The sequence below is a fragment of the Heteronotia binoei genome, chromosome 12 (assembly GCF_032191835.1).
Source record: "Heteronotia binoei isolate CCM8104 ecotype False Entrance Well chromosome 12, APGP_CSIRO_Hbin_v1, whole genome shotgun sequence".
Taxonomy (NCBI): Eukaryota; Metazoa; Chordata; class Lepidosauria; order Squamata; family Gekkonidae; genus Heteronotia; species Heteronotia binoei.
The window spans coordinates 57,466,171-57,478,635 of NC_083234.1; the positions used below are offsets into that span (position 1 = coordinate 57,466,171).

The window sequence follows — 12,465 nt, forward strand, 5'->3', positions numbered from 1 at the left end:
GGCATTAGAACTAAACTTGTGAACTGTGCAGTCTAGGTCCTGCAAGTACGCTGGCTGCATCTCCCCCCACCACCCTTTTCTTCCCCCTTCTGTTCAATGGAGCACTTTTGTCCAGATCTTAAATGCTTCCGCCAGGTGTTGTCTAGGAAAAACTAGTATGCCTTTAGGCCTTTTCAAACGCTCCAAAATGTTAGCCCTTTTAGCATCTACTACTTAAAATATGCCTACCTGGCCTTAACCTTCCTGCTCACCAAGGTCATCTGCAATTTTTGAGTGTGTTCTCCCCAAATGCCTTGCTTAAATTGATTTCTTTCCTCATTGCTGTGATCTCTACCTACTATGCCATTTGCTCTGCACCCTTGCTCTCTTCAACCCTGTTACATTTCCTTTTCCCACATGGCCGTGATCCAAATTACATCTCATTGCACAATTTACCTTAATCCTCCATCATGTCTGTTTTGGTCCTGAGCCTCAGTGAATGGAAGTCCTCTCCTTGTTGGAGAAGTGGGCTGGAATTGAGTAACTTGAGGCACAGGTGCCTGTCTCTGCTTTGAGGGACCAGTGGCCACTAGGAAGTTGTTTTCCTTTTGATGCCTTGAAAGTGAAAGAATTGCTGTGCTTTAGAATAGGTGCATGATTGCTCAGGACTACTGTTTGAGCCACGAGTGTGATGATGTTGGGCTTTTTCCCTGCCAGATGTCCTGGTTTGGGTCAAAACCGTCTCCCAGGGGCAGCATCCGACCCTCTATCTCAAGTCCCAGGACCCCATGGTCATGAATGGCTCCAAAGAATGCACTGTCTACCTGCCCTTCAGTTGCTCTTTCTTTCTAGGACATGGATACTGCACCTGTTGATTAAGGTGTGTCTTAATTACGCTCACCATAGTATTTTGTATAAGAGCTTTGAAAAACTGTTTACAAAACTGTACTGTAAAAGGGAGTGTTCTTTGCTATAACTGACTCCCTGTGGGTGGGGTTGGAAGTGCTGAGGTGGACAATGAAGTAGCTGGCTCTCGAGGCCTTGGGGAACTGAATACCACTTTTATGGAAGCAGTACTTATTAGCTTGGGATGTGTTTTTATTCCTGTCATCACAAAATGCATATCTGTTAAATGAGCATGGTGCTTGCATCATTCCTGACAGTATAGAATGCTCCAAGGCTGAGAAGGCTCTTCTGCCTTCTCAGACTGAACTGTTTGCTTATTAACATGGCTGCTGGAAAGAGCATATTTGAACTTCTAGCAGGATAACACAACTTTTTGCAGAGTTGGCCACCTTTATTTTTCTTAAAGAAAAATAATTTTAAATGGTCTTTATGACATAACTATTCAGTTGCCTTTTAGATTAATGTAGTAGGATGTACAGATGGGAAAGTGTGAGAACATAAGGCACTTGCTGCTGAAGCAGAAAGGAGTTTGTTTCATCTGCAAGTTTGCTTTATGGGGGCTGGTGCACCATTCCTGGCATGGTGACATAAGCTGCTTCAGACATATCTTGGAACTTATTCACATGCTGTCAGTAGAAGCAACATGAACAACTGGAGCTGCTGCTCTGAATGTGAATGACTTTTTAAGAAACACTAAATACAGGGCCTTCAGTATGGTTCATTTGAGAGGAGAACTTCTCTCAGGTCAATGTTCTTTCTTTAGTAACTTAAAAATCAACACCTAGCTTGGAAACTACAGTTTAACTGAAGTATACTATTATGTGCTCTACAGAAGACTGACCATGCAGAACAGCAGCACTAAGCAGCAGGTCTTTAAAAAAAAAATTACAAACTGCTTAAGAAATTGAACCTGTTAGTTTGATGGAGGTCTTCCTTACTATGAGGAATGCACAGTAAAATTTTCAAGAGGTGGCTCAGCCAGCCCTTTTTAGAGCCAATTTTAAGGCACAGGATAGGAAAAAACCCTCAGATGTCTCTTGTCACTCAGGTGTTGATTTTTTTTTCAACTAGCAGAGCTGAGGTTGTGTATATATTCATTAAATAGTAACTGATGCACTTTTTTCTTGTACAAAGAACACATAATGGAGTGTATATAAAAAGCCTTTTTATGGACACTTTGTCTACCCATTCTGTATGCAGAGGAACTGTATTATGTAATGGCTTGTAGAAAGCTAATTTGTGGTGCAATACATTTTTGATTAAAACTAGAATCTGCCTTGTTACCTGCTACCAAGTTGTGTATTTAACCTAAATACTAATTGCCTGTCTCACCAGCTGAGAACCAAGTTGGACTTTCATCCTCAAGGAATTTGAGTGGTACCATTCCTTCCTGAAATACAGATGGATTTTATATATTGCTTCATAGCTGCAAATACTTTGCTTTCAGTATTATTACAGAGAGATTAATATGGTGGTATAGGTTAAATGGAGGGGAGATTCCAGCTGTTAAAGACATTGGAGAACTGAGCTGTCCACATAGAGTTTAAAAGGTGCCAGCCTGTGTTCTGCCGTATGAGCTTTGTGTTGTTTCCAAAAAACCTAGTGTCCTAAATAGTACAGGTCCACTGTCATATTAAAGCTACCTTGTGGGAAGTTTATGTTAGTATAATATACTTAGCATACTGTCCTGGAGAAGATTATATAGGAATCTCCTAGTAGTTTCAAGACTAAATTTAGTTCAGCATGGGCTTCTGAGTATACGCAAAAAATAATATCCCCTGGCTACTGGGCTGGGTAAAACATGCACACAATTGATTAAAGTAAAAAAGGAAGATAAGGTGAATGCTAAAAGTCTTAGTGGATATACAGGATCTTATTTCAAATCCATTCTTAGCCAAATAATTTTGTAGCACATATTATAATTTCAATAGAGGAACTTGGAGTATGACCAAGCTCAGGTAAGCTAATTATAGGGGACATACATTGGAAAAGAAAAGGCTGCTTGCTGTCTCTCTCTTTTGCTCATTAATTGAAAAGGGTTATATGGGCCCAGAGCAAGTCTGGCATTTCACTGCCCCACCCCAAAACTTGAGAACAGGTAAATGGGGCTAGAACAAATATTTGCATGTGAGAATTAGCCATGAACTAGCCCCCAAGGACATTCAAAAATCCATCATGGAATATTATTTATTCTAACCATCCAAGAACTTCTAGATAGAGCAGCAGGCACTTTACATGAAACAAACTGTATTTAGTCCAGCTATTCTTATCCATATATACAAAAAGCCCTCTTGCATAAGAAAATCTTCCTTCAACTCTTAAACCAACCTCTTGTTTCTCTTGACAGCTCAGCTCCACCCCTGCCCCCACCACACACATTTGTAAGTTTAAATTAAGTCTCACTTATTCACCCAAGCACATACATACACACACACTTGGCCAGAGCAGCCACCATACTGCAGACAGGCACACGCGTATATACCACCCCCATTTCTGTTTGCGGCACAAATTGCAAGTAGTCCCCTCCCGGCTCCTGAATCTGATAGTCAGAAAACATTAATATACTGGACCTCCCCCGCCACTTCTATGGTTAAAAGTACTTGTTCCAAGAGAGGAAGGAGACTCCCAAAGTATTTCAGTAGATTGCGGATCCTAGAAGGGTAAAGTATCAGCATAGCCAGTGCCGCCTCCTGGCTCCAAGAGAGTTCTCGGTGTCTCAATTCAAAGGAACAGAGTTTGTTAAACAGTTTTTCGTGCAGTAAGAACTCTTACTATGGATCCTAGTCCACCTACTGCTAATGCCTGAGGGGGTGAGAGAAAGAGAAAAAAAACTCATTAGTTTAGGGGCCAGTCCCAAACAAGCAAATTTCTCAGAACATATGAAACATCTCCAAATGCTCTAAAGCAGTGGTCCCCAACCTTTTTGGCACTAGGAACCAGTTTTGTGGAAGACAATTTTTCCACAGACCAGGTTTGGCCGGGGGGGGGGGGGGGGGGGCATGGTTTCAGGATGATACAATTGTGCACTTTATTTTGGTGTAGTGGTTAAGTATGTAGACTCTTATCTGGGAGAACTGAGTTTGATTTCTCACTCCTCCACTTGCAGCTGCTGGAATGGCCTTGGGTCAGCCATAGCTCTTGCAGAGATCTCCTTGAAAGGGCAGCTTCTGGGGAGAGCTCTCTTAGCCCCACCCACCTCACAGGATGTCTGTTGTGGGGGAGGAAGATAAAGGAGATTGTGAGCTACTCTGAGATTCAGAGTGGAGGGCAGGATATAAATCCAATATCATCATCTTATTGTAATTATTACTACAAATTTATTATTACTAAATTATCACTAAAAATTTATTATAAATTTATTATTACATTGTAATATATACAACTCACATTGTAATTATACAGGCCACAGACCGGTACTGGTCCACGGCCTGGGGGTTGAGGACACCTGCTCTAAAGGACTTTAAGGACACTACTGGCCCTGGTTTCACAGAGCAGTTTTCAGTATCTGTTGCCAGTTCTTTCTTTTGACTTTAGCAGGAGCACCACCTCTCTCCTAACGTCCTTTAGGCCTCCACTGTCTGAAGCCAAGTTTTCTATCCCTAGTGTGTTCCCAAGTGAGGGAAGGAGGACCTGAAGGAAAACAAATCAGTTCTCTTGGACATTACAAGCAGAACAACCTGCTGTGTTGACTAATACCTAGAGTCTGGGCCTTTCTTACTAAACGAAGTAAAGAAATACAAAACAATATGAACATTTCCAAGAGGAAAAAAACCCACATTTGTTAAGTTTTATGCTGTTCTAGGAATTCAAAGTCAGTCATTTTAACTTTCAGGCTCTGTATGTGAATGAGAGAAAAAAATCCACGCATAACTGAACCCAGCTCAAGACAAAAGCAACTCCATATATGCATCTAAAAGGACCAATTTATTTAAGGGCCAATTTATAAAACTACCTAAAAGCATCTAAAAGGACCAATTTATAATACAGGCTCTGAACCCAAGCCAAAAGGCTTGAGGACAGCTGAAGCAGAGTCTGTGTGACAGCAGGAGAGAGAAAGCACATCTCATCTACCAACGGAACTCAAGTTATCTCCATGCAGCAGACAATTGTAGTCAACATCTATTTTATGTGTATGTATGAGCCAAAAATACATGCAATATCAATTTTTACAGCCTTGCTGGTGAAACTACCTTGAGCAGCTGTAGCTTCCTGTCTTCAGACAGAAATATTCGCTCATGTAAACCGTAAGAAGTCTTACCACAAGGTAGACATTTTACCCTTGCAGAATGATGCAAGTAAAGATATTGCAAAACTTTTGGAAATGCTTTGCTGCTCTGCAAATTTGGGGTGGGTGGAGGACTGTAAACTGCACACACACAGACACTCAGCAGTATTTCCTCCTACCAAATAGGCAGTTTGTCTGACTTCACAAAACCACAAATGCCAACCTACACTGGTTACAAGCTGATGTTTCCAATGGAAACAGGAGAGCGAGCAGAAAGACTCTCCATGTTGTCATGAGAACAGAGCTTGTAGCCACCCCCTGGTATGTCTGCAAGAAAAGCTGCATCTGTGAACATCCAATATTGAGCATAATTTCACCAGTAAGCTTTGGAAAGTTATTCATAGCAGAAGCCATATAGTCATCATCATGCTAACACTATAGGGCTAAGGGTGGTTTGCCATTGCCTTCCCCAGTCATCTACACTTTCCCCCCAGCAAGCTGGGTACTCATTTGACCGACCTCGGAAGGATGGAAGGCTGAGTCAACCTTGAGCCAGCTACCTGAACCAGCTTCCACTGGGACCGAACTCAGGTTGTGAGCAGAGGGCTCCGACTGCAGTACTGCAGCTTTACCACTCTGCACCATGGGGCTCTTAGAAATCCTTAGCTCCCTTCTTATAAGTGCCCTGAACTTCTGTACAAACTGTTACCATGCTATGGCTTCTCAACCTTAGTAACCTGCTCTACTACCTCATCCAGTTGAAGGATCTGGACTCTATGTGGAATGTTAACAGAAAAGTGGACAATCATTCAAAAGGTCATTAGCTATATGGCCTGCTGAACTGTGGAGTCAGGCTGGAAGACATACATTACATACCTTTTCATGCCACTGGAGTAGTATTGCACTGCTATTTTCTGTTGGCTTTTCAAATCCTTTATAAATGTACTTCATTAACAAATCAATACCATTTCGGTCTAAGGAGTTTACTGCCTGCTCTATCTCGCTGCCTTTAAAAGAGGTGAGGACCTTCATCACAACTTCCTGGGCCCGCTCCTGGAGAGAGATGCAAGGAGAGTGAGGGCACAAATACAGCCTAAACTCATAATGGCTATTTCCTAGCAACTAATAAACTTAACAAAAAGAGCAAGGCACCTGTTACCCATCTGGAAAAATGCCATACTTTTACAAGAGATTTTAAGCACTAATAGTGTCATACCCATAAGATCTTATTTACAGACCTTTATATTTTATTACAGTGATGGCCAAATGGCCAAAGACACCGCTTACCTTTGCTGCTGGATTCTTATTGTTGACGGGTGAATTCCGTAAAGCCACGTGGAACGCTCGGAGCATGTCGCCTGTGCAGCAAAGCAAGTTAAAGAGCCAGCCACTGAGTAGACAGAACCCACCAGATCAAGACCAGGCCCTCAATCTGGGCTTTGAACTAACTGGCAGTCAATGGTCTTTTATAATTTTATCCCCTTAAGCCCCTAGGAAATACTGACATTAACGTATGAATTACAAAGCAAAATAGGATTCGGTTCAGGAAATGAAATGTAGAAACCCAGCTTTTATCAACAAGACTTCCATTCCCCCTTAGTTCCTTGTGGGGAGGGGGACGCTTCTTAGGTGTGAGCTCTATGATGTCTTAACAACTGCAATTATCAAATAAGGAAGAGACATTTACACATGAACAAGACTTCCAAAAATAAAATTCTTTTGCTTATTTTTAAGATGTTCTCTGCATTACATGTGTGATTTAAAAATTGCAAAGCATCCCTGTGTGCAAGCAAAGCTGCTTCAAAGTTAATTTCATCCGCTCATTTTAAAGCAGTTTTTCACAGAAAACCCTTTGTCACTCAAAGCAAGTGTGACAGGATTTGCAGACTTTCAGATATTTTATAACTCTCCCACTATTATAATAAATTAGATATTAATCTTTTTTCCTTTAAAATCTTGATTTTTTTCCCTTGTGTAGCTGCCAGAAAGCCAAGCCATAAGGAAAAAGCATCAAGGGAACATGTACATTTAAAACACACACACACATAACCCACTAGTTAGACTGTGGTGGTAAAAATCAATAGCCTGCATTTATTGTTAATTTTCTATGTATGCTTTTAACCTTTTTTAATTGTTAGCTTTACTCATTTGAAATAGGTAAAAGCCTGAACATAAACAGTGCTCTGCTGCTACTCTTTGTAGCCACAAGTAGAGAGGTGGTGAGCTGCTCCTCTCTGACAGTCTTTAAGCAGCAGCTGGACAAACACTTATCAGGGATGCTCTACGCTGATCCTGCATTGAGCAGGGGTTGGACTAGATGGCCTGTATGGCTCCTTCCAACTCTGATTCTATGATTTTAAATCCATATTAAATTTACATACCTCATTATAAATGTGCTGAGAAACATTGATACACATTTCCACACATAAATCTCTCCCAACACACAGAAGGAAAAATGTCACCTGCTTTAAGCCATCTGGCTAGCATGTACACCACCCTCTCATACCTACAGATTTACGAACAAGAAACAGATGCACACCCAACAATTCTGAGATCTTTCCCTACTAAAGCATTTTGGGCTGTTATGTTGGGTGAGGGGTGGAATCATGCTTTGTGCACTAAAGTCCTTGTGCTTCTGAAAATAGTAACCTGGATCCAAGCCCCTGGCTTAGCTATCTTCAAAATACAGCCACTGGAACAAATACTTGTTTCTTCCAAACAGTTTTCAACCAACAATAGGTCTTTCAAACATCATGACTTTTAAGTATCTTTTCCTCCCCTTCATCCTTTTTAAGTGAGCATCCAAGCCTGCTGAAGATTTCAGCAGGCTTTCATGGGTATTTTGGTTGATTCTAATAAAAAATACATTACTTTTTCCGTGTGTGCCAATTTATAATCTTCCAGGGCATTTCAAACTCAAATTGTGTCACCTCACCAAATACACAAAAAGTGTCATAAAGCTACAGCTAGTACAAAATGCAGTGGACTGCTGATTGGGGCTACCTATCAGGAGTATGTGACCCTGCTATTACAACAATTACACTGGCTACTGATCCACCCAAGCCCAATTCAAGGTGTCAGGTTTGTCCATTAAAGCCCTAAATGGGACTGGGGTATTTGAAGGACTGTCTTCTCCATGTTCCTGCTTAGGAATTGACAACAGGACATGGCTCTTTTGACTCTCCCATCAACTAGAGAAGTTCATTTGGCAGGTACACAAGAGAGGGCCAGTGGCAGCCCCATGGTTATGGAACAACCTCTCCAGGGAGGTATACCTGGCTCACTTTCAGTCTTTGTAGTAGTGGAATAAGGTTTTATTTAGAACTGTATCTGATTAGTTTGATGGCAGTCTTAATCTGTGATTTAAATTCTGGGTTTTATTATTATTTTATTTACAACATAAGCCGCCTTGAGTTCCATAGGCTGTAAAGGCGGCTAAAAATCAAAGATTTCAGGTTTTCACGGCTGGTAACATCATTAGGGTGTGTAGAATCTTTCGGGCTCAAGTGCCATGTTCTACTGGAGAAAGTTTTCCTTCCAGATGTTTCATTCTTGGCTGCGGAGAACATCCTCAGTGGCGTTGCAGCCGGAGCAGGCGCTCTGACTTTCTTGGCTGCTGTGCATTGAGTGAGGCCAGGGCTGCTGGAGAGCTGCTATTTCTAGGCTGGAGGGGGTGTGGTGAAAGGGCAATAGGTTTGTGGATGTGCCCATTGTTTGGTGGGGCTTCCTGGAAGGGTAGTGATAAGGAAACTGGCTGTTGAATGTAACCATTGTTCTGTGTTAATTGCTGGGAGGGTTGGAAGGGGTGTGAAGATAAGGAAGATGGTTGTTGACTGTGCTGATTGTTCTGTGGAATGTACTGGTTGTTCTGTGAATATCTGCAATTTATAGTCTGTAGGGTGTTTTGCAGAGCTGGATACCAAGATTGGTGGATGGAAATGCCTTCTTCCTTTCTGTTAAAGTTGGCCTCACTCAATGCACAGCAGCCAAGAAAGTCAGAGCGCCTGCTCCGGCTGCAATGCCACTGAGGATGTTCTCCGCAGCTGAGAACGAAACGTCTGGAAGAAAAACTTTCTCCAGTAGAACACGGCACTTGAGCCTGAAAGATTCTACAAACCCTAATGCAGCTAAAAATGATTTAAATAAATAAAAACTGTTGAGCAAAATATTAAAAGTGTGGGATTCTGATTCACACCTATGGCACATCAAAGTTTTAAACGGGCAGGTCCATAGCTATCTCTGATATCTAGTGATTCATCACTTCATCCCAAAGAGCTTAGCCCTGCGGAAAGATCAGGAAACCTTTTTCCAGTGATTAAGTGACAACACAGGTTTTGCACACCAGATGGGGAAGCCCTTTGCTATTGTACCTGGAACAGCTATCCTTTTATTAACAGAGGACAAATAAGACAAACATTCCCACTATACTAGCAGCAGGAAAAGCTGGGCCTGATGCTACCATCTTCCCATTTTAAAAAGCTGCAGAGTTCAAATAGAAAATTGTCCACAGACATTTTGTTCTCGTCTTGCACGCAGTCTCTTAACAAATGAAGCAATCTGGGTTACATCCCAAAGAGATTCACAGCAGTTATTTTGAGCATCTTTATATCAGCTGGGTTCTAATATCTCATTACAAACTATTAGTCTGCCTATGGCATTTTTTCAGAAGACATCTCAAAGGGACATAGTATTCACTCCCTGTAGAGCTGCTACTTAATTCTTTAATTCAGTTTACCAACACTGGAGATCTTGCAAATCCTGGAAAAATTCTAACCAGGTTGTCTTGTCTTGCTCACTAAGGAATGCAGACCTGATCCAAAATCATACACATCACTACCACTTCAGTGTTTTCCCAGGTGTCCTAACCACAGAGAATCCTTTCTGGCAAAGTGGGTTCTAGTCCAACACAATTTATACTATAAAAACCTGTTTTTTAAGGAGCCACAAGACTCCTATTTATTCTTTCTACATATATTTATCTGCTGCACTGTGTTACATACACTTCAACACCCTAAACAGTCACTAATATAGCAGAGGCTTTTTTTGCTCCTGGAAATGAAGGAAACAGCAGCTTTCTCATTTACTTCCTGCTCCGCATTATTAAAAAAAAAATAGGCTCCTCTTTCAAAATTAACAACATGCAGAGCAGCATTTGCTGACCCTGACCAGCCAAGACAAGCCCACCCTAGTCATGACACTTGCTGGAGCTAGTAAAACCTGTCCTGTCTTGCCCAACTCAATTCCATGCATGATGGATATATGCATCACAACCCTACATGGGCTTGTCACTGGTGACACACCATAGGCAGCTACAGGGTGGGGCTCACCTCATACCCATATCACCATTTTGTCTTTACACACTTATCTTCCTGCCCTATCACAGCCTACTAAGTTGACACACCTGGTTTCAAGTTCACACACACACAAGTTGTACTAAGTTGACACACCTGTTATTAGACAATCCTGGATTGTACAGGGGGCAAGAATATACCACACACACACTGCTGCAAACAGTAACCATGACACCACGAGCAGCTTCCCAAAGGCTGCAGTGATTAAACACAGCTCAACTGTCTGAAGGTAGTCTTAGCCTAGCTTTTATAGTCTTCAAGCACCAGGTCCACCACTTTCCACAATATGAAACTCCAAAACTCAAGGTCTAGTTTTTGTTGCACATGGATGAACAGGATTAGAAAAGGACATCTTAGGAACAAGTTTCTCACTATAGTAAATATTACAGACAAGGCAGGAAAGCAAGACAGCTACGGTAGATTACCTACATTTCCAAAACAAGCTCTTTGATCACACTTTGCAAACAGCCAGTCAACTGGAGCAAGTCCTCTCTAGGCAATCAGGCATGAAAATCTCTTAAAAGTCATTACTTTTCCACCAACACCCCTGGGTGTAAACGAGTTTTGTTAAGGTACATAAAGGTAAGAAACCTACTAACTTCTCTCAATTTGCAAGGCATATACCTTGCCATTATGGGGGGGGGGGGGGGGGAGTGTAAATTTCCATTGAAATTGTCACCACTCCCCTACAACCCAGAATAATAGGACATGTGGTACATATGAAGCTGTCTTATACTGAATCAGACCCTTGGTTCATCAAAGTCGGTACTGTCTACTCAGCCTGGCAGTGGCTCTCAAGCTGAGGTTGTTCACACCTATTTGCCTGGACCCTTTTTAGTTGCAGATGCCGGGGATTGAACCTGGGACCTTCTGCTTGTCAAGCAGATGCTCTACCACTAAGCCACCTCCCTCAGCACCCTAAGATTTTTTGGGGGGCGGTGGGGGGGGGAAGATAACCAATATCCCAACACATAGAAAAAATTCCTAAATGCACGAGGAGGGAAGGTGCGGAAGTGAATGACTCTTCGTGAATGGGGAAAAGAATAAGACACAGATGAGAAGAGGGCATCCAGAACACAGAGACAAAGGCAGACAAAAATACCTCCCCCCCCAAAAAAATTAAGGTGTAATCAGAAGAGGGAGAATACCTGTCTATAAAAGAAAGGGATTTTCTAAGGGTAGGGAATGTTTACGAGTTCAGAGATGCAGGGCGCGGGTTTATCTTCCCATCTCCCCCCCACCCCATAAAAGGATATTGCCGCAGCGCCGCCTCCACCTCCGGCCCGGGCCCTCCGTCAGTCTCCGAAGCTCCAGCCCCAGTGCCGGTCTCGGCCCCGTCAGGCTCCTCGACGAAGCGGTTCTCGTCAAACTGGTCGATGTCCAGGCGGCGGAAGCGCGAGGAGAGCGAGTTCCGCGCCATGACAGGCCGGGGCGGGAGAAGGAAACGTGAGGAGACGACAGCCCCTCAGGCACCTCTGCTGCTACTGCTACCGCCGCCTCCTCCACCTCTCCCTCTCCACGCACCGACCGGAACCGGAAATCTAAACTGTGGTCGGCAAAGAGAGAACGTGACGAGCAGGCACACCAGCCAATCCCCAAGCGGCGCTAAGTAGCGTGCGGCGGTAGGGGGGGCTCTAAAAAGGGGAGGAGCTTCGCCTCAGAAACTCTCGCTTGGGTCCCCCGTTGCTCCGCCTTAGTCTCGCCGCCTCCCACGTGGTCTCTGAGGAAGGTGCCGGGAGCAGTCCTTTTCCGTGTGGGATTCAATAAAGATGTTTTATTTGTTTAATGGGACGTGTGTATGACTCTCTCCAGACTCATTTCCCCAAGGCGGTTTCCAATGCAATCACAAAACGCAATTCAAGAATATAACACAGTAAGTAGCGCGAGTTCGGTCGTCCCACTGCTCCTTCACGTTTTAAGGGTTAAGCGGTGGATGGTCGTGGCTGGGCGGACGCAGAGTCCCCCTGACAGCTAGTCTGAAGGGGCGGAACTGCGCCTCGGGAG

General features: G+C 43.1%; 2 protein-coding genes and 1 non-coding gene across 6 annotated transcripts in view; 1 reads left to right on the plus strand and 2 right to left on the minus strand.

Moving 5' to 3' along the window:
• Positions 1-2,168, plus strand: part of GOLGA1 (golgin A1) — a 32,173-nt gene extending 30,005 nt beyond the window's left edge. For all 4 annotated transcript variants that reach the window (XM_060250932.1, XM_060250934.1, XM_060250933.1 and 1 more), the window contains one exon: positions 697-2,168. In XM_060250932.1, coding sequence (XP_060106915.1) covers positions 697-777 — 81 coding nt within the window. In that variant the 3' untranslated portion in view covers positions 778-2,168. The remainder of the gene's footprint in view (positions 1-696) is intronic.
• An 886-nt stretch (positions 2,169-3,054) lies between these two features.
• Positions 3,055-11,968, minus strand: ARPC5L (actin related protein 2/3 complex subunit 5 like). The gene is made up of 4 exons (XM_060251230.1): positions 11,717-11,968; positions 6,398-6,469; positions 5,987-6,163; positions 3,055-3,687 (listed from the first exon to the last, which is right to left on the minus strand). The coding sequence occupies exons 1-4, from the start codon at positions 11,879-11,881 to the stop codon at positions 3,625-3,627; spliced, it is 477 nt and encodes a 158-aa protein (XP_060107213.1). The 5' UTR covers positions 11,882-11,968; the 3' UTR covers positions 3,055-3,624.
• Positions 11,301-11,369, minus strand: TRNAV-GAC (transfer RNA valine (anticodon GAC)). Its single transcript has one exon. It is a non-coding gene; the product is annotated as a tRNA-Val (tRNA).
• Positions 11,969-12,465: the final 497 nt, after the last annotated feature.